The 22,910-nt window shown below is 29.3% G+C and overlaps 1 protein-coding gene across 1 annotated transcript; it reads right to left on the reverse strand.

Annotated features, from left to right (window-relative positions):
- Window positions 1-5,617: 5,617 nt before the first annotated feature.
- On the reverse strand, window positions 5,618-19,754 carry LOC110617361 (homogentisate phytyltransferase 1, chloroplastic). Its single transcript, XM_043957435.1, has 13 exons — window positions 19,453-19,754; window positions 19,130-19,177; window positions 17,572-17,849; window positions 17,300-17,383; window positions 17,132-17,206; window positions 16,664-16,747; window positions 14,959-15,048; window positions 13,734-13,835; window positions 13,483-13,578; window positions 13,318-13,389; window positions 13,120-13,215; window positions 6,622-6,726; window positions 5,618-5,994 (listed from the first exon to the last, which is right to left on the reverse strand). The coding sequence occupies exons 1-13, from the start codon at window positions 19,511-19,513 to the stop codon at window positions 5,953-5,955; spliced, it is 1,233 nt and encodes a 410-aa protein (XP_043813370.1). The 5' UTR covers window positions 19,514-19,754; the 3' UTR covers window positions 5,618-5,952.
- Between the last annotated feature and the right edge of the window lie 3,156 nt (window positions 19,755-22,910).

Below are 22,910 nucleotides of genomic sequence, written 5' to 3' on the forward strand. Positions count from 1 at the left end.
TTTGTTAATACTAATAATTGAAGGGTTACCCTTTCCCGTCCCGTCTCCCATTAGCGCCTCAAAGACAGGACACTATCAACTGAGTGAGGCGCCTCGTGACCGTTGAATTCCTTCAAAAGGTATCCTGTTTTTTCATCCAACTTCAAAAGGTCTTCTATTGTTATTATAAAGTATTGGAACTTGTGATCTTTATGTCCCCTCCCTCCTGAATGCCCTTTTGCACCTGATTAAACTTCACGATGTCTTTTCCATTTTGACCCTTACATATACATAAAACACTTCTAATTCCACATTCAACAGCCTAGCTCAGTGATAACCGTACACATTCAATACACATAAAAAGTATTTAAGAGTTAACCTAATTCTCATCATGTATCAAAAATACAAAAAAAATCATCCATTAATTAAAAACAAGAAATTTAAACTCAAAAACACATAAAAAATCTTGCATGCAACATCAAATCATGAAAAATAACTATTACTTTTTTTAAAAATTCGACAGAAGAAGAGAAGTAAGGATTAAACTTACGTCTAATTGGATATGTCAACACAGCAACAAAAAGAGAAATTTAGAGGAGGAGAAGGGATGAGTTTTGAAAATTTCAAAAACTAAAACTTAAAATTCAACTTATTCTTAAAAAAACATATAAAATTCATGAGTAAACTGTTTTAAAAGAAGCATTGTAAAGGAAAGGGCCAAGAAAACTCACCTTTGTTCGAAATGGAGAGAAAGTTCTCTCCATTTCGGGCAGAACCCCTCTTATAAGTGATTGGAGAAATCACCTTCGATGGCTGAACTTAAAGGATTGACGGCGGAACTTAAAGGATCAACGACAGAACTTTAAAACTTTGCTAAAACTTTTTTTTAAACACATTTTAAAATGTCTCAAATTTATTTTATATAAATGTTATTTTATCCTTTTAAATATTCCAGTTTTGAGATTCCGAATTTTAATGGAGATTCTGTTAGAAGTTGAAATTCAATGTTGGAGTTTAATTGGATATTCCAGATTTGGTGTTCATCTGCTATAGTAAGAAAGACACGGCCTGTATTAGCGGCGGTTAAATTATCATCTACAACAGACTTTACATTAATTGAGTGAATAACAGATTCCATAGTTGTATATGATGCTTTGCATTGTTCAAGATCTGATTTGCCATGGGATATTAAGGCCATGATAACAATAATTTTAGAGATCTCCTTTCGTCTCCATTAAATCTCTTTCAACTGTATCCCATGTCACTTTAATATTTTTACAGATATAATCGCTAAACTTTTATCTTAGAAATTTATTTCCGTCACATTGATAGTTGTATTAATTAAACGATCTATTAGTCTTGTTACAGTTATGTTAAAAAAAAAAAATCATTTTATCAAGTGGTTGAAAATTAATTTTTAATTTATTATTATTTAATTTAGAATATTTAATAAACAAAATTAAAATAATTTTATATTAAACTATTTTATTTAGTCAAATATATTTTGACAGCATTTTATCATCCAGGTGTACAACTTTGGAAAATCACAACTGTCCTAACTTTTAACAAAAATATTATTATGCCATTCATGATGAAAGCACCAAGTTATGGATTACCTAAATGTAATTTTTCTATAAAATAATTTTAAGTCGTAATAAACATATCATATTTAAAAATTAAAAATTTTATTATCATTAAAATTGTCATATTTAATAAACATATTTATTTTTTAAAAAAACATATGTTAGATTTAATAAATATTAAAGAGTGATATTTATAATTTAGAAGCCATGAGTTCAAGTCATGTAAATGGCTTTAAAAGAATTACTATTCAATTTCTTAGTAAGATTCATTGCTTGGTTTATCACTTTATATAATATATTAAAATAATTATATAAAATATTATTGATGTTTTAAAAATCTATTAATTAATTATTTTATTAATTATATTTACTATTTAATTGATATGATATAAAAATTTATTAGTAGTTAGTCTTTCAATTTTTTTTTAAAATATATTAAAATATTTTAAATATTTTTTAAAAATTTATTAATTATTCTTTTCGTATTAAGAATATTTTAAATTTTTTTATAATATTTAATGGTTAATTTTAATAAAAAGATTAATTAGTAAATTTTTTAATTATTCTTTTGAAATAAAGTAGATTAATGGATTTTAATTATTGAAAAGCGCACATTACTATATATGGTATCACGGTGGCGAATCTAGAATTTTTTTAATATTTGAATAAAATTATAATAAAATATTATAAAAATACTAAAAAATTATTATTTCAAAAGTGTTGTTAAGTTTTAATCGGATTAAACATATCTGAACAATTAAAAATTAAAATTTTTTTCACCAACATAAATCACATGTAAATGAATAAAGCAATTAAAATAAAAAATATTTTTTATTTTTTTATTTTATAAAAGGTTATAAAATTGTTTGTTTCTATTGAATTGTTGCAAATAAAAAATCATCCAAGTAGCCATTGGAAAATCTTAAAATAATTTTAAGGATTGAAAAGAAAAAAAATCTTTATCTTTTCTATAAATTTTAGAGGCTATTGAAAGTATATCAATCGGTTCTATAAGAGATTTTTTATACTAAAATTCTATAGTTTTAATATAATAGTATTTATTTAATTAATTAAATAATTAAATTACAATTATAATCTAAAACTTTAATGAATAAATTATATAAATTTTAGACAATTTTAAGGAAATTTCTACTTAAATAATTAGGTCAAAATCATAATTTTTTTTAAATTATATTTTTATTCTAATGGTATAAAATTTATATGTAATTAAGTCTTATTTGATTTAATTTTTTATTTTATTTTGTCTTGCTATTCTTTATATATATATGACCTATTAAGTTTTAAATATATTGGTAACAAATATAATTAATTAATTAATTAATTTAAAGGTTAAAAATATTGTTTAATAATATTTTAAAACTATCAAAATATTTAAAATGTCAAAAGTCAAATTTCAAAAGTGATTTGACTTGACTTTTTAATACATGATTCCTCTTAATACATTTTCATTACAAATATCTCTATTTAACTTTTAATACATAAAGCGTGTCTGTAATGTTAAATTATATTAGTTCTCATTTTATTAGCTATTAATCTATTAAATTAAATTTCAATTGCTAATTTCATTCCAACTTACACAAAGATTTCATAATCAATGCTAATAGAGAATAAATTAAACATTTTCTAACGAATCTAAGGTGATAAATCTTATTTCAATCACATAAGTATATTCATACAGTTTCTACTATACTTAATTCGTCACTATTTATTACTCATAAACTAAATAACGTGTAAAATGAATCAAAATATAAAAGTTACTATATAAGATGACTTATTCATTTCAAATCAAACAATAATTTACACAACCATCATTAGAATAATTTATACATACATGTTACTCTCCATATGAATTTATCAGGCGAATCAGATCAGTGCACTTATTTATAAAATAAGTACCTACATATTAGTTTTAAATATTTTACATATCTCAACCAATACAATCGATTAATTCCTCTAAAAAAATATATATATATAATATATACCGGTCTCACTAGTTCTAATCGTTATCCAATAAAAATAAGAATATTTACCATAACATTTAGAAATATTATTTAAATGCAATAAAAAATTCATAATTAGAATCACAATATAATTCTTTTCATATTAAAATGTCTCATAGATTTTATTTTTATATTAAAAATAAATAAATATTTTTCTTAAAATATATTAAATATTAAAAAATACATAGAAATAAAATGTCTGATTACTCATCAATTATAGTAAGTGGATCCATGTTATGAGAATGAAAAATATCATCTGCCCATCCAAGTATAACTATATTTTCCTTTAAATTTAGTTTCAAATTTAATAAAATTCCTACAGCTCTATAAATTAAATTATCAAAATTAAAATATTTAAATGAAACTAGTGGACATCCCTTGCCTTGTGTTGATTTTAATTATACAGATATTAATATTATTGATAAAGAATAAAAAAAAAATATATATATATATTTTTTTATGGTTAAGAGGTATACATCACTTCTAAATTATTTTTACAAAAGGATCCGAATTTCTCTTATAAAATTTGAATTAAAATTTTAGTATCCACAAAAGTTATTTAATCTTTAATGTATTCTTCACATTTATTTCAAATAATAGTATAAATAAATTTTATTATTATGCTAATTTATAAAGATTGAGTTTATTAATTAAAAATATATGCAATATAATTATTTTTATAACTATATAATAATAATTTTTAATTAAAAAGTATTTTATATGTTAGCTCTCCACATAATTAATAAATATACTTAAGTTTTAACGTTTGTGGATTTATTACTATTTTTATTATATTGAATCTTTTTTAAAAAAATAGCTTTTGTGGATTTATTACTATTTTTATTAATAAATATATGCAATATAATAAAATATTAATTTTTATATTTACTATATTTTTTAAAGTTTAATATAGATTTGATTGTGAGATTTAAAAATAATTACAATACAATATAAATATTTAAGTTTAAATGTGATAATAATTTTATAATAAGATAAAAAAATTATTTTAAAAAATTTCATTAAGAATATGTACTCAAACAATTTTTTACAAAAAATAGAGGATAATTTTTTAGGAACTTATTTATATATATTCGTTATACAGTTTATTCAACTGATTAAAACAATTTAAATTGTTTTAATGAATAATAAAATTTTACTATATTTTAAACAAAATTATATTAAAATGTAATTAATTTATACAAAAATTAATTAAGATATTTTTAATTAATTATCTCAAAATCAAACTAAAAAACTACTAAAACAAGCTACATAATCTTAAATTAAACTAATTAAAAATTACATAAAAGTTAATTTAATTACAATAATATAAATTTAAAAAAGTAAAATTTAAACTATAATTAAAAATATTATACTTTGTCCTGTCTCAAAATTATTGTGTCCACTTTATCTATTCTAATTCTATTTAATTTTATTTTATTTTTAAAATTTCTCTCAAAAACTTCCTTAATATTTAATAAAATTTAATATTTTTAAAATAATATAATTAAAAAATTAATCACTCTTAATATTTATAAAAAAATAAAGTGATAAATTATTAGAAAAAAAAATATTAGAGATGAATAGTATTCGGTTTAAATAAAAAAAATCGATTGAATCAAATTAATCTGAAAATTCAATTCGATTTTTTATTTATTTCAGTTTGATTCAATTTGATTTTTAATTTTAAAAATTTTAATTATTTTGATTCGGTTTGATTTTGATCGAAAAAAATTAAAAAGATCAAACTGAACGAATTAGTGATAAATAATATATTATGATAAAGAGATTCAATCATATCAAAATTAAAATATTTCAATTAAATTTTAAAATATTAAAAATAAAATATAAAAATAAAAAATTTATTAAAAATCCAAATCGATCAAATCGAATCGAATCAAACTGATTTGATTCGATTTAATTTCTGACCAAAATCAATTCAGTTCTAGTAAATACCTAAATTTCAATTTTCGTTTTATGCAGTTCGGTGACCCAATGCTCATCCATAGGAAGTACTAAACAAAATAAAAATATATATTAGTCTAATGCACATGTATTCATCTAATAATAATAATAAACAGTATACAATTACTCGAAAACACAAACTTCAAATTAATCTTGCAAGCTGCAACAAGAAAACGATTCTAATGCAAATGATAAATTTTGTATGAATAAAATGCCATAACCATAGCAATTGCCTTTTTTTACCCCAACATAACAATCGGTTTGAGATAAATGATAGGTATACAGAACCTGCAAGGCAAACTGCATTTCCTCTTTCTGATGTGGTCCTTCATCGAGCTTCAATGTTTCAGTAGAACACTCCATTTCCCTAGACTGCTGTTTCTTTCTCTCCATAATGCTTCACATGCTCATCTTACAAGTGGTATAAGCAAGTATTCTGCATAAAATAACTGCAAGAAGAAAGGAGCATCACTTATTGTTAATATTCGAAGAGTTGGTTTTTACCAACTTCAATGTAAAAGAAAAATTGACCAGCTTGTAAAAGTAATCACTACTTGTTGCGGCTCGAGTGATGATTAATACAATGTATGGACAGCCATGGAGCCTCAGGAACAACAATAGATTAGGCCAGGAAGAAACGTTTGTGGGATCTCTGGTGTCAGACTAAACCAGGTTAACGTGTAAAGCTTTCATTAACATTTTTTTTCAAACAATCAAAATGATATAAGAGTGAGTTTGGTGCCCACATTTCCAACTGCACTTGCTCAGCTCCAGTGGAAAACGAGCGAGATTTGGGAACTTTTACATTCTTATTCCAATTATTGGACATGAAAATAAACTAAAAAGACAAAAGCTAATCTACTTTATTGTAAAAATTGGAATCTTTATAAAACCAGAAAGTAGCAAGTTTCTAAATGATTGGTGTAACCATGGTAGTCCATGTGAACGCAAGACGATGAACAAGTACTTTGATATCATCAGTCAATTTATTTATTTTAATTATTTAATGTAAATCAATGTATTCTCTTCTCCCTGTAATATTACTATCAATCAATAGATAGAGCCAGCAAGTTTACCTTCCAAATAAACATGTAACAGGAAGTTATAGCAGCTTTGCTCTTGAGATCAACACTTTTAGCACGGTTCCACAGTATTGAAGCCAATATGGCATGCCCCAGAACCTAAACAGATAATAAGAGTGTGAAATTAAAGCAAAGGCAAGAGTGGAATCAATTGATAAATTCATCCTTGCAATAAAAAACACATCATTCAACAATTATCCAAAAACCTTTCCTAAGATGTGCAAGATATCTCTCATTCCCATGCAAAGTTATGATGAAATATAAATTAAGGATCAGTATAGACCACTTGGTACATGAATGGTTTTCTGAACACTTTATGGTATCCACATCTGTAAAAGAATCCATCATTGGTAACGTAGAATTGCAAAAGAAGTGCTACCTTAGAGTCCACATGGAAGGCCAGAAGTAATTCCGTCCAAAATCAAGGAGATGATTTCGCCAAGTTTTTAAGGGAAGATATGTTATACCAATAATTATGGACCACAAACAAATGTCCCTTCACTTCAACTTTTAACCCTTTTCTATTATTTTCCAGTTTATAATCTTTGACTTTGTAATCATTTTTGGCTATTCTTTTGAATCATTTTTAGGTAAGTATATTAAAAAAATAGAAATAATAGCAACGAAAGTTTTAAGCTTTAATAATACTTGCTAAGTATATATTTAAGCTTCGACAAGATAAAATTAAGAAAAATACATAATAAATTCTTTGAGACTAATTTTCATAAATTAAATAGTAATAAACTCTCGAGACTAATTTTCATAAATTAAATAGTAAGTTTGTGACTCAATTTAAATTAAATGCTTAGATTCTTACTTTAGTTATTTAATTTTCAAAAAATAAATAGTTAATTCTTTATTATCTACATAGTTATTTTGATTTTAAATTAATTATTTTGGTCTTTATTTGATATATTTATACTTATTATGTAGTTGGATATCTTAATTTTAATTAATCTTACTACGAGTTTGTTTCCATTATCCATGAATGTGACTGCAAATTTCAGTCAGTTTGATAATAATCGAGCGACATTACTTCTTTCGCCTGAATCAATGAGTCCCTTAGATATGATGCAAAATGGATCTTGTTCTATCCTTATCAAAGATTTCTCTATTATAAAAAATACGAATTGGAGTTTGAAGAAGGGGAAAGAGAAAAAGTCCTCAACCCGCAACAGATAAAGGAGGATTTATTCAATCATATAGTTTAGACTCCTAGAATATTCCAAGTCTGATTAAGGCTCTTAGAATACTTTTTCGTCTTTTTTTTTTAAATTGATATAGACCAAGATCATTTAGAAAAAATGAGAAAGATGACCTGTCGAAAATGGTCAGGATAGCTCAATTAGTTGAGCAAAAGACTGAAGTATCAATTCTACAACTTAATTAAATTAATTGATTTAGATTGACACATAATCATTAATAGTATAGCGCATTTGAAGTGTAGAGTTGGGTCCTCATTCCAATCATTTTCATCCCCTTCTTGTGGGGATAAAAGAAGACGAAGATTAAAGGCATCGGCGGCAGGACTTTGAGAAGTTCCCTTATCCTTATTCTGCAACAAACTATATTTGTAGAAAATAGTTGATGTAATTTCTATTAAATAAGGGTGTTTATACACAGTAATCAATGATTTGTCAAGGTAACAAATCATTCGCCTAAAAATCCTTTATCTATCAATTAATATCAATTAATTCTATAATTTTGCAATCTATTACGGACAGATTATGTTCATACTATTAACACTCCCCTTGAACTGGAGCATAAATGTTTATCATGCCCGGTTTGTTACAAAGATATTCTATTCTTGGCCCATTTAAAGTGTTGGTGAATAAATCACCTAGTTGCTTTCCTGTCTTCACATAACTGGTGAAAATTAATTTTTCTTCAATATTCTTACGGATAAAATGGTAATCAAACTTCAATATGCTTAGTTCATTCATGATATACTAGATTGGAAGCAATGTGAAGAGTAGCCTAATTATCACACCAAAATTTCGCGAGTGATACAAAATTTACGCTCACTTTTTTCAGCAGATGATTTATCCACAGAATCTCACAAGTGGATTGAATCATGTTGTATTCTGACTCGACATTGGATCTGAATACCACATTCTACTCCTTACTTTTCCAATATATTAAGTTTCTTTCAACAAACACACAATAGCTTGTAATGGATCTTCTATCACTTTTGGATCCTGCCCAATTAGCATTCGAGAAGCATTCAATTGTAGTATACCCATGATCACTATAGAATATACCAAGACCAGGAGTCTCTTTTAGATAATATAAAATTTGTATAGAGCGGTCCAATGTTTCACTGTAGGTGTGGACGAGAACCGGCTTACAACACTCACTGCAAAAGTAATATATGGCCTCGTATCATCGTAAGGTAGTTCGGTTTTCTAACCAACCTCCTGTACCTCTATGGGTCATCACATGGATCTTCATCATTCTTCGTGAGACATACATTAGGAATAATTGATGTGCTACATGATTTAGTTTCCAACTTTCCAATTTCTACAAATAAGTCAATGACATAATTCCTTTGAGACAAGAAATTCCCTTTTTACTCAAGACTTTTACTCCCAATAAATACTTAAGCTGTCCCAAGTTTTTGAAATGAAAATTCACATGCAAAAAGGATTTGAGAGAAGATATCCCTGCATAATCATTCCCTTTAATGACGATATCATCAACATACACAACAAGGAGAATTATACTACCATCTGAATGTCTATAGAAGACTGAGTGGTCACACTTGCTCTTTTTCAACCGCAATTCTTGAACAATTTCACTAAACTTGTCAAACCAAGTACGAAGACTCTACTTGAAACTATACAAAGATTTCTTCAAACGGCACACTTTCCCATATTCCCCCTGAGCAACAAACCCAGGTGGTAACTATATGTAAACTTTCTCTTGAAGGCCACCATGCAAAAAGGCATTCTTGATATCAGGCTAGTGTAAAGGCCAAAACTGAGAAGCAACTAGAGAAATAAATAAGTGAACTAAAGTCATTTTAGCCATAAGGAAGAAAGTTCAGAATGGTCAACTCTATAGGTTTGTGCATATCCTTTAGCAATAAGACAATGCCTTAAGCTTTGCTACGGAACCATCTAGATTGACCTTGATGGCAAACACTCATTTACCGTCCACAACTTTTTCACCTTGGGGTCAATCCATTAGTTCCCAAATATGATTATTATCTAGAGCCTTGATCTCCTTAAGCAATAAGCATTGCATCACGCCACCCAGAATGAGTCAAAGCATCTTTAATTATCTTAGGTAAGGAATTGGAATCTAGAGAGATAATAAGGAGATAGAATGTCACTCGGTACGTAGATCCGATGGTGAAGAAGATTCTGGTGCAGGACATGTATCAGTGGAGACTGGTCTTCTAGAGTAAACTTGAACCATTGGCGGTTTGGCAGAAAATTGAGTGCTAGAAGAAACCCCTTTAATGAGTTGTGGAGGAGAAGGCAAACTAATGGAAATCTCAATATCTAATGTGAGCCTATAGATGAGCCACTCATCTTCCTTTCCCTAATCGGTAGATGATTGTGCTGCAGAAAAGAATGAGATTTTCTCGGAAAAGACCATATCAGATGAGACCAAATATATATCTCAAGAAGATACACTTTAAAACTTTAGAATTGAAGAATTTTGAAGAATTTTAGAATATTCTTGTATTTCACTCTTAATCTTTACAAGTGATTTACATAATTATTTATACACAAAAAATTATAACTAAATAGAAAGCAAATAATGAAAAATAATTACAGAGATAATTAAGGATCCTAATTTATGCCTAGAATCCATAATCAAATCAAATCATATCACTAGAATTAGCAAATAAGCCAACACTCCCTCTCAAGACCATCTTTTTGGAATCGAAGTCGTAACTCATATTTTTCGATGGAGAAATAGTTAGAATTATTCTTTCTTTACCATCACAGTAAGCAAGTCATTAATAAAAAAGCCAGCAAACATGCCTTAAAACTAGTCATACAAACGTTTTATCTATCTAGGGGCCTTTCTCATTCAGTGGAAAACCTTACCAAGACTAGTTGCTGTGAGCATGGCCACGGCTGCCATTTAAAACCATGCTTGAATCATTTGCTAACGAGAATAACATGCAAAGTGAAGTCAGCAACAAGCATTCAAGCCATGTTTTTGGCCTTCTTGGCCAAGTTCCAAATTAAGATGCGAGTGCCACTTGTATGAGTGAACATTCGGTCGGTTCGGTTCAAAACAAAATCGAATCAAATAAATCAAAAATTGATATTTTAGTATTTATGAAAACCGAACAGATTTTGGCCGAAATTGATTTAAATCAAATCGATCTGATTCGATTCGATTCAATTCAATTTGATCGATTGAACTTTTTAATAGAATTTTTATTTTTTTACATCTTATTTTTAGTATTCTAAAATTTAATTAGAGTATTTCAATCTTGGTTATGATCTAATTTTCCTATATTATAAAAAATAATGTACTATTGTCACTAATTGGTTTAGTTCGATTTTATCGATTTTTTTCTAAAAAAAACCGAACCCAACTAAAATAACCGAAAATTTTGAAAATAAAAATTGAACAAAATCCAATTGAAAAAAATAAAAAACCAAACCGAATTTTTGAGAACAAGGGGCCGAGTTCTTCCTTTGGCTCATGTCTCACAAATGTAGCATAGAAGGATCAAATTCATGCAGGAATAAACATTAGTTGGGTCCCGTTTTCATCTCTGAAGGCCGTGGTTTGAATCACTCTCGCTACTAAACCGTGTCTCATCAAAATAATGACCTCATAAGGTGGCAAATGGAGCGCCTAAGCTGGTTCTTTAGAGATTATGGTCCTACAGTGTGTGTGTGTATATATTCCTTTTCTTTCTGTAATCAGAAAGAAATGAGTGGCCAAAACACCAAACTTGGCCGACTTTACCTCAAGGAACAAGAGGAAGTTGATTTGGGGAATATTTGAAGCTTTACAGTTCACCAACCAGGCTTGGATAATAAGTTCCTTCTGCAATCTATTTCTTGTATTTTCAGATTTTTATTATTCTAGAATAATGTTCCAGAGTGCAATTATATAAATTCAGTCTTGATCTTTGTATGATGTTGAAATAATTTATATTAGAGATAATAATAAAGTTTGAACTTTAGTTAATTTAATATATTTGAATCAATATATTTTATCCAGTCTACAATTTATTATTTGTCCTTAATGCTTTTGAATATATTTAAATATTTGAATGAACTTTGTTACTGCCGACACTAGGAGGAAAGTTCTTTAATTTGAAAAGGATAAGTGAAGAAATTTGTAATAGGTCAACTACATGGGTTAACCCAATTTTATGCCATTGTATTTAAATAAATAAATAAAATGAAATGATGTGATAGCAAGTAACTTCAGTGGCAGTTATCATCATGCAACAGTAAAAAGCCAAAAGGCTTTTCTTTTGTTCAAAGAAGCATATAAAAGGACATGTTTAAAAGCATGTGCTCTTGTTGAATAATAACAAAAACCAATTTTAAAAAAGTGAACAGTAAAAATGCCGAGTTTTTGCATTTAATTCTTTGGCTATTGTCCCTTGATAACTCTCAACAATTTGGAGGGTTATTCTATAAATAAGATACACATTTAGGGTGAAAACGTTGATGTAATTCCTTATAATACGTGATCAAGTGAAACAAATGCAGATCTTAGAATTTGAATCGTTCATGGTTTTTTATTTTTCTTTAATAATAAACTACATAGGAATAATAGTTATAACAAAAGTATAAAACTTGATCTATGAGAGATTTCTTTTGAACAATCATAAGACCAACTGAAGTAGTTATTGTTTGCTATCGCTATTGGAAAATGGGTAGGTAAGTGTGATGGCTTAAGCAAGCAAGTGGGAAAGATTCCCACATTGACAACATAATTAGCAGGAAGGATATATAAATCCTAACTAAAAAACTACTAAATAACTTGGATTACAATTTTGAGCCAAATGAAAAGTAAATTCAAAAGTTATTTGGCTCAATTTGGATTGGACAGTTACAATAAGAATATCAAATAAGGTAGGATTATCCTCCTTGAACAAGATAATCAAAACTGAATTTGCAATTGAATAATTAAAATTGAGTTGGTCTAAATGAAAGCAAGATATCCTTATATTCTCTAGAGGTGTTTTATTGCATTTAATTTGAGGGTGCCTAAGTCAATTAGTAAATCTATTTTCTTTTTGTTAGTTTAGTTATTTAATATTTTAATTAATTTGGTAGTCTAGATAATAGTAAAATTACATAGATTTTTGGTACTTAACATCCAATCTTTACGAGATCAACAATTCACTATTACTTGAGATTTCATGGACTTGCCAAATAGTCCATCAATTTGCAAACTAAATACGGAGGATGATGTATGCCACTCAATAAAATCAGCAACAAAATTTATGCATGCCAGTAAATAAAAATCAAAACATGGCTAAAGTTACCAACAGATTACCGTGATACACTTGCTCCAAGTGTGGGAAGATGCTGCTCCAACTAGAATAGCAACACCATAAGCTATTTCAAGAAGAGAAATACAGGTCCAGAAAACCTGCCATTTACGTACAGCCAAAATATATCAATATATTGAAAGACTATCTAAATAATAATAGAAGTTTGCATTTATATATTGTGTGGAATGTTCAGAACTAACCCGCTCTTGGCCCAAGCGCACTGTAAAGGAACGGATACCAAATATCTTATCCCCTTCAATATCAGGTATATCCTATGCACATTGCAGTTTGAAGGTGAACACGCAGGTAAACTTGGTACTTAAAACTCCCAGATAGTGTGAAAATCAAAAGTAAAAAACTATTACCTTGAATAATGCTATAACAACTGAGAAGAAGCTCATGAATGCAGTTGCAAAAATTAGAGGCCTGGAAAAGACAGCAGGTCTTCCATACACATGGGTCTGGAAATTGACAGCACATCATTATAGAACCATCTACGTCACACGTATATTGTGCGACTTACCAATGCTTTTGGCTTTAGTACTTATGTATCTAAGGGATTATTTTGGGTTTGAACATCTACTTCACAAAAAAATATAGGGTTAGAAAAACCTGCCTGCATATGCAGATAAAAGGCAAGTTGAACAATCACTGCCCGGACAGCTAAGATGCACATTGCAGCAACAAATGCAAACCTTTTCCATCTCAACAGCGGCAACTGAAAATGCGAGAACTAACATAGATCATTAAGTTATAAAACAAAATATATAACAGGTCTAACAGCTTATCACATCGTTCCATCCACACACACAGAAAAAGATTTTTTAAATTCTTTCCTTTCCTCTGTCATCCAACAACTACATATCAAGGGTAGTTTCTATATTTCCTCTAACCTTCCTTTCACAATTTCTTTTCCCGCAACCATTTAAACATGGTTAGTTTCATCTATGACACTTGTAGGTCATCTTATCAAGTTAAGAGCCACAAACTTAACATTATGAAACTCCAAGGTGCAGTCATGAACATCTTCATCATTTTGGGAAAGAGCACTCAACTTCAGTCCAATGTCTAAAGATCCCCACAAAATTGTTCCCATGGGAACTAAGTTTTAATGCTAGATTTTTTAATTTTCTTCTTTTGCCTTTTTCTCCCATGTGAACTCAATTTCAGCATTAAGCATACAGCACATTCCTTTGAAATCTGCCATTTACAGGATCCATTAATTGACCTTGAGATGCTTAATTTTGTTTTTTTTAAAGCATCAAATTTCCTACCATGGCTTCTGCTAAATCAATTTCAACTATCTATCACAAATTGGTACTTTCTTTTCCCTCTCTTCTCAGCCTTCTACTTAAACAAGTAATCCACATCCTTAAATTTCAACATGGTAAATCAGACAAAAGTACTATTTTCTTTTCTTTTTTGTTTTTCATGATCAACTGTTGACAGAAGCTACTACCATCAGAATTCTCATGCTAACACCAAACTTGCCTGCTTTCTTCCTACAGCTGAAGATAAGTTGTTGTCTGGCATCTTCAAGGTTATTATTGGCACATAGGGTTAATAAACTACAGTATGATGCAACATTAAGCCAAAAAGTAACTTTTTCTACTAGAATATATGAAGCATAGTCAACCATGCCAGTAAGCTACATGCTACCTTGTAGAATTCAAGTAGCAAAACTAACCAACAAAGTTCTCCTGGAGATTTAAATAATAAGACTTTGCAGACAAGGGTTGAGGACTAAATCAAAGATTTGATCTATATATGCTCTCACACAGTTTTTTAGCCTTACGCAACTGCTTAAGTATTGGCCAAATGCATTTTGGCATGAAACTTACATTGATTGAATATGCTGTTCCAAGAACAAAACTGACAAAAAGAGCCCAAAACAATGGCCAAGAACCAACAACCCACCCGAGCCAAAAGCTCTGTAAAGAAAGGAAACGTTAGTAGTGTTTGCACAGTCGGATGCATGAAAAGAATTTTCTAAATTGTGTAATAGTGTATTGCTATCAATTGAATAATGTTCAAAGCAGTGTCCTCTTTTTCCAATAGGTTAAATGACCAAAAGATCTTGGAAATTGGTTGTTTTTATTTTCAGAAAATTATTTTTTTAAACTTTGATATAAGCTCTTTAATAACTGCTGCAACAATATCCTACATTAAGATTCTATACAAATCAACAGTAAATTTTTGAGAAGACGATACATGAGTTTTCATGTGAATACATCTATGGATGGTAATTGTAATAATTATTAAAGTTCTTCAACTAGAATCCCAGAAAACAATGGCTAAAATTGAAAAGCCAAATGAAGTTCACAGTTGTCCTTTTCTTTCTGACTTTAGGACTTTTGAAATGGCTGCTTTACTTTTAAATGAAACTAGTCCAATTTCTCTGAAGAAAATATAAAACATTAATTTGGAATTTCTAAAAGTAGTTCCTAAGTTCAGCTGGCTAGTTCAATGTTACGACAAATTAAAAGAGAAAGAAATATAGACATGCTATAGACATTACAAAAGATATGATCAAAACGTTGTCTTCAACATTATGTGCTATGAAATCTAAGAGATAATGTTGAACTCAATTCTCAAATTGTATTCTGAGTGACTGACAAGTAACTCATTGCTTCCACCTACATGCTTTAAGCTTTAAGTGAATGCTGCAGTACAATGAGACTGGAAGGATACAGAGTTATGGGACTCATTTACAGGCTTTTTCTACAGTACCATTACAGCAAATAATCACAGTATACACACTTTAATAGTATCTTTCCTGTCTCTGAACCACCAAATATGGAAATAAAAGAGGGATAGAGAGGGTTTGAAGTCCTCAATTTATTTTTTAATTATTACATAGTTAAGTACGTATATAACCATATATGCATTTCATAATCATCTTTGTGAAATATATAAGAAACTATAAGGACATGTGTTAAGTTCCCGGGTCATGACTCATGACTGGACAGTGGATAGGAAATCAGCTCATTAGAGGAGCTCTTAACACGAGAGAGTTTCCTAAAACTCAAATGTGTTTGTAATTAATTTGCTTGCTTTATTACTCATGAATTAACCCCATGAATATAATGAAGATTATATAATAGCAAAAGAATTCTAAACAAATTAAAAGTCCTATGATACTTGATAATAATCAGAAAGTTTATCCTAATCTAAACAACAATAAAGAGTGATAACAGTTAGAAAGTTTCTCTTAATAATAAAGATCAACAATAGTCAAGATTACTTGATTCTGAAAAAAGTTCTTCAATATTTGGACTTAGTTGAAAAATGGAGTTGATCTATCCAATATCCATAACAGCATGGTAAAATGAAGAGCAGATATATAGATCACCATGCGATATTTTTTTTTTTTTTTTTGGATTTTTTTAATGCAAATACTATAATATTATTGTAGGGCTTCTAGCATATAATAGAGGAAAGCCAAGACAACTACATTAATTTGCAGTACACTAAACTAGATTTATATGCCACTTCCATAAGTGCATCATAAACTGCAAAAAAAATGTTGCTCATAAATTTAGATACCATCATGGAGAAGGACGCAATAATCATGACACCAATGCCCACCGAGTACTCTCCAGATGCCAGTGGAAGATATGGCTTATTAACCTGGAAAGAAACATGAAACCACATCCAACATTAGAAAAAACCAAACAAGCCTATATAATTATTTACTATTTTTATGATATTATTCCAGCTACCTAAGAAACAGAAAGTTGAGAGAGACTCTCATGGTAATAGTGATAAACTGGCTAAGACAGAATCAACCAAACTGCAGGATCCCATCTTTTCTGTCATTTCCACAGGCCTAGTAAAAGATAACTTGAAAATAAAGAAATAGGAAATAGAAGCAGCATATGGACATTCAATTTAATAAAATATCTACTAAGTGATCTCCAGTTGACAACACCAAATAACAAATCCTCACAGCAAGAATATCTGCTGTGTCTTCAGGCATCAGTTGAAACTATTGAAGGCTAAAGGTGGATCTACCTTGTCTATTTCAATGTCAGTTAACTGATTTAAACCAACTATGTATATATTCATCAAGAGGGCGGCAACAACAGCCTGAAATACAAAAAATAACAAATGATAAGAATCATATTCATCAGTGATGTAGAACTCTTTTTAAATTGAGTCGGGTTATTTGCATCAGATCACCTCCAAAACCCCTGTGAAGAACAGTGGAGAAAGATCTGAGAGTTTCTCTACTGCAAGGAGGGAAACCGATAAGATGCTCAAAGCCTGCTCCAAAAGCATAATTTGTGCCTTAGCTTTTTCTTAAAGGGGGGAAAGAGAAAATATAAGATTATTTTCTGAAGATTTTTATCAGCATTCACAATTAAATTAGATGAAAAGCTTTTGAATGCTAGTAATAAAACACATGAACATTTAACTTTTGTCAGACTTGCATTAATATAATTGAACTTAACTGTTCCTATAACGGTATGAGGACGTGAGAATCTATAGAAAGCATCTAATGCATTGAGAATAGAATTTGAAGTACTCTTAGGACTATAAGCATCTGGCTCAGATTCAAGAGGCTGTCCAGAGGTGGCATGCACCAAGAAATGGGCATCACTTTTCTGATAGATGATAGATCTTTCCACAATACGTCTAAGGTGATGCTTCATTTGATGATGCTGAGACTTCGCAAAATAATGTCTTTCTAGGACGTTCCATGTTCTGCACCTGGAAACTCTGACTGATGCTATAGGACGTTTTACCCCAGAAAACAAAATGATAGCGTAATGTGGTCATTTTAAGAGCAAAAGGCATGCCAATACATTAAAATGCAAAGTTAAACATAGCACAAATCAGAAACACAGAAATGAGAAATTGCAAAATAAGAACAATCCAATATACTTGATAGGAATGAAATGGGGCATGGCAGGGAAGGTTTTGACATTCCTATTTCCATCCTTGAAGGCATCAGGCAAGGGCAAGGATGGGTATCACTGTTTTATTTGTTTAATTTTATAAATTATTCAAAATGATATATTCTTAAATAGTATAACTACTGTCTACATATTACAAATTACACACTATTAGCTAATACTTGAGAAAATAGGAAGAACATTACATGATAAATCAAATAATTTTAAAAATAAAGTTGTTTATATATATATGTAAATTTATAACACAGATATACTTCTTAAAGTCGAGACAAAGTCAGAGTGGATAGCATCTACAACCTAAACCATCTCTTCCTGTTACCTATGGTGAAGTGGGGTAGAGATTCCTAATAAAAAAAATGCTTAATTTATTAAAATCTTTCTAATTCGAAGCTTAGGTATATACTTATAACACTAATATGTTCACATCGCCAATACTTTTCATAATACTATCCTGCTTTTTATTTCAACTTTTAGCTTCCATATTGGCTAATTCAACATATCCTCCATCACATCACGCATTTTGAAAAATACAATAGGAACAAGTAGAGTATAGAAACTAAGAAATTTCAAAATTCTTATCTCCCTGATCCGTGAGAACATCAAATATCATAAAATCTCTTTAACAGAATTTATGCCATTAGTAGCTTGGTAGCTTCTCACAACTCTTCTGGATTCTACTAAACTAATGATGAATTTCTCGTGATAGACAATTTTCATTTGGTTATAAGAAATGGCAATTTCCTTATGAGAAAGGCAAAATTTTCATGTTTGGTTATAAGCTTTATAAATTTTTTTTCCTTTCTTCTCTTCCCATGAATTTTTGTTACTCAACCCAAGCCAACACCTACCAACTACAATCTACCAAAAAAGGTAGCATAAAAATTAAAAAAATAATAATAAAAATAAAAAGGAGAAGATGAAGGATAATGAAATCTGCCAGATGAACTTAACACAAAATAAAATAATGAAAAACTATAATACACAAGTACCAAGAGCTTACTTGTTTCACAAAAAATAATAAATAAAGAGAGAGAGAGAGAGAGAGAGAGAGAGAGAGAGAGAGAGAGAGAGAGAGAGAGTAACAAGAGCTTACTTGGAGAGTGACCCACTTTAAAAATGTTACTCCGCCCACAATTTCCACCTAGTAAAAATTAAAAAAAAAAAAAAAAAAGCATGAACATCAACCAAATTTAAGCAATCCATGAAAAGAAATAAGAGAAAAACCTTGAAAGAAGAAGAAAAAAAAAACAGTAGTAAAACAAACATAAACCCAGAGGGGTTAGAGAAGCAGATTTTGATCTTCACAATTACAAATTCGTTTCTCTTTTTTCTTTCTTTTTTGAAAAAGGGACTTTATTATAGTCAGTAAATTGGAACCCAGCAACCCTTCCATGAAAAAGAATTGAAAAATCATACCAGAAGCGAGCGAAGAAGACTTGGGAAACAGTCGAAGAGGCAGAGACTCCATAACCACCATCTCTCTCACTGCTTAGGAAGTGGAAGTTTTCAGTTAATCAACAAGTCCAAAACCACTACCACTAATCTTCTCTTTCTCGGGTGCTATTGTGAATACATGAAATTAATTGACTGAGAAACAGGCGAGAGAAGGAAAGAAGCAACATATTTGCCACCACTTCTGTCGCAATGTGCTCTCATTTGGATTTTTCGCGTGCATTTGTTTTGGGGCCGCTAAATTAATTGACCGAGTAACAGGCGAGAGAAGGAAAGAAGCAATGTGCTTATCATTTGGATTTTTCGTGTGCTTTTGTTTTGGACACGTGTCCTGTACTGCAACTATTTCACATGAAAATTAATATTTTACTTAATTCAAAACAGTACTTTGGAAAAGAGAAGAAAGAGAGGGAGAGAAAGAAAAGCACAAACGTGAAGAGTCAGAGAGACGGGCGAACAGTCGTTTAGCGCAATCTCAATCAGGGTTTGGCGTGCTCGTGTTAAGTGGTCTCTTGCGGGTGTCAAGTTTTCCTTTCTCTGCTCATTGAGGATCTATGATATATTTAGGGGTGAGCAGTATTCGGTTCAAATCGAAAAAATTGATCGAACTGAATCGATTTGAAAATTTAGTTTGATTTTTTATACATTTTAGTTTGATTTAGTTTTTAATTTCAGAAATTTCGGTTATTTCGGTTCGGTTCGATTTTGATTAAAAAATGAAAAAATCAAACCGAACCGATTAGTGATAATAATATGTTTTTTCAATAATATAGAGAAATTAAATCATACTAAAATTAAAATATTTTAATTAAATTTTAAAATATTAAAAATAAAATGTAAAAAATAAAAAAATTATTAAAAATCAAAACCGATCAAACCGAACCGAATCGAACCGAATCAGACCGGTTCGGTTCGGTTTCTGATCAAAATCGGTTCGGTTCGATTTTCATAAACACTAAAATTTCGATTTTCGTTTTATTCGGTTCGATTCGGTTCATAACCGAACCGACCGAATGCTCACCCCTAAATTGATATTTCCACCGATTTTCTCATCAGTCATAGGTGGCTTTGTTTTTATTTTAGTGTGTCTTTTATTTTATAGTGCTTGTAGATTATGGTATTTTATGACTAGGGTTCGTGGCTAAATCTTAAATCTATTTTTGAGGTTATTAATAGCTTGTCGAGGAAGTTTTATTTTTTTGATGATGTTGGTATTTTGAAATCGCACTACTATTATATTTGATGATTTTCTTTTTCACATATAATTAATAATTAAATTTTACATAATATTTTTTTTATATTGTAAATGCATAATCGGTATTTTTTGTTCTATATTTATTTTTTGGATTTAATGTTGTATTACTTCTTGCATATTATTTATACGCTTTTTGTGTTTAATTCTATGCTCATTGACTTCAGCGAGATATTAATGATTACTATCCATATTATGGTGATAGTTTAGACGAAGTCGATATTGCTATCGTTGTTTGTATCGGTTATATCTTTTGATTTCTGAATTTAATCTGATTTCCTATTTGTTTAATTTGATTTATTGTTTGTTTAGTTTAATTTGTGTATTTTCTTTTAACTTTATTTTTTATTAATTTTTAATTTTTGATTTGGATTTTTTGTATATACTCTCTCATATATAATTTAATGGGCTTTATTATATATTATAAAATGAGTATCAATGAAAAATAAGATATTTTAATTATTATTTTAATCAATCTGTGTACTTTTAAAATTTTATTAAAGCGTTACTCTAAGAAATGTTTTGAAAGCTCGAGAATTTATTTATTAATAAAAGGTAGATGGATAAGAAAACCCAAAATACTTTATAAACGTTTTCAATTTAGTTATTTATAAGGGTAGATGGAGAAAAAAAAAACTAAATTACCTTATAAACTTTTTATTTGATAAATATATTTTATATTACTACACACTATTTCAAATCATTTAAAGTTTATTCAACCAAATTAATAAGATTAGTTTAGAAAATTTTATAATAATTTATTTAAAATATTTTTATATGGTCATTTTTTATTTGTAAATATTAAAATGACTTAAAAATTAATAAAGACATTTATAAAAAATAAAAATTAACGTTAATTTTTAAAGTGATAAATAAATTAGGATAAAAAAATTTCTAAGACGACAATTGTTATGAGACGGAACTTGTATGTTATTAATGTCGTAATAATATAAGTATATCCGTTAAAAATACGAAAGAGCAAGTATAATTGTATTTTCATTTCAAAAAAAAATTGTAAAAGTTATTTATTAATAAAAATAAATAGAAAAATGAAGAGAATATTTAATAGGTTATTATCATATTTATTAAAAATTTTAAAAAAATACAATAATAAAACTTTTCATTTTAAATATATTTTTAAGGTTATTAGATAAAATAATTTAAATGATTGTGAAAAATTATATTTATATCATAAACTTTATTTATTGCGCTGTGATTGGTTTAAATATGTAAGAAAGAGAACGTAAGGTGGTTGGTGGCTGCCCACGGCAACCACTCCGACGCTGAAGTTAGTATACTGGAGGATAAGGTGAAAGTAATAATTTTCTTAGAACTTGAGTAGTGTAAGAGAATAGCGTATATTTACCTTTATTGTAACGACCCGAAAATCGGACCGCTACCGGCGCTAGGATCCAGATCGGCTTAAGGCCGCCGGGACCCGTAGCAAGCCTGACATGAAACCTGTAAATTTGTTTAATCCCATACATGATCAACCATATACATAAAAAAAAATTAAAACTTTTCTTTCATACATACTATCATACACCAAACTCAACCTGTGCATGCACTGAATATAGTCATAATCATAAACTTGACCCCTCTGTGGGATCTCATCAATGCCCCCAATGGGTGGCATAACATGTGTTGAGTTGGTTTGCATCTACATCATAAAATATCTAAGATCATGTAATAAAAGGGATAACAACATCCATAGGGTCAAGCACAACTTCTAATCCTCAATATCATTATACATAACATGACTATTCAAACTTTACATCATCTTACACTTTATCATGTCCACTTTCTATCTATTACAAACATATGACTTTACTCTTCCTGACTTCTCTGTCTAGCCCGTACCTGCAATCCTGGGGGATTAGGGAAAAAGGGGTGAGCTACTAGAGCCCAGTGAGCAGAATAATAGAAAACAACATTTAAAATCTCATGCCATCATGTAATGCAACACATCACAACAAATCACATCTCGGATGGTATTGTCACCAATAATCCTCTACATTCCAAAGTGCCGGGACGTAGAATGGGTACAACCGGTCTTTCTCTTAACATAACATATCATAACATTCCAATGTGCCAGGGACGTAGAATGGGTACAACCTGGACTTTCTCTTACATAGTGCCAGGGACGTAGAATGGGTACAACCTGGACTTT

The sequence above is a fragment of the Manihot esculenta genome, chromosome 6, assembly GCF_001659605.2.
Source record: "Manihot esculenta cultivar AM560-2 chromosome 6, M.esculenta_v8, whole genome shotgun sequence".
NCBI classification, from domain to species: Eukaryota; Viridiplantae; Streptophyta; class Magnoliopsida; order Malpighiales; family Euphorbiaceae; genus Manihot; species Manihot esculenta.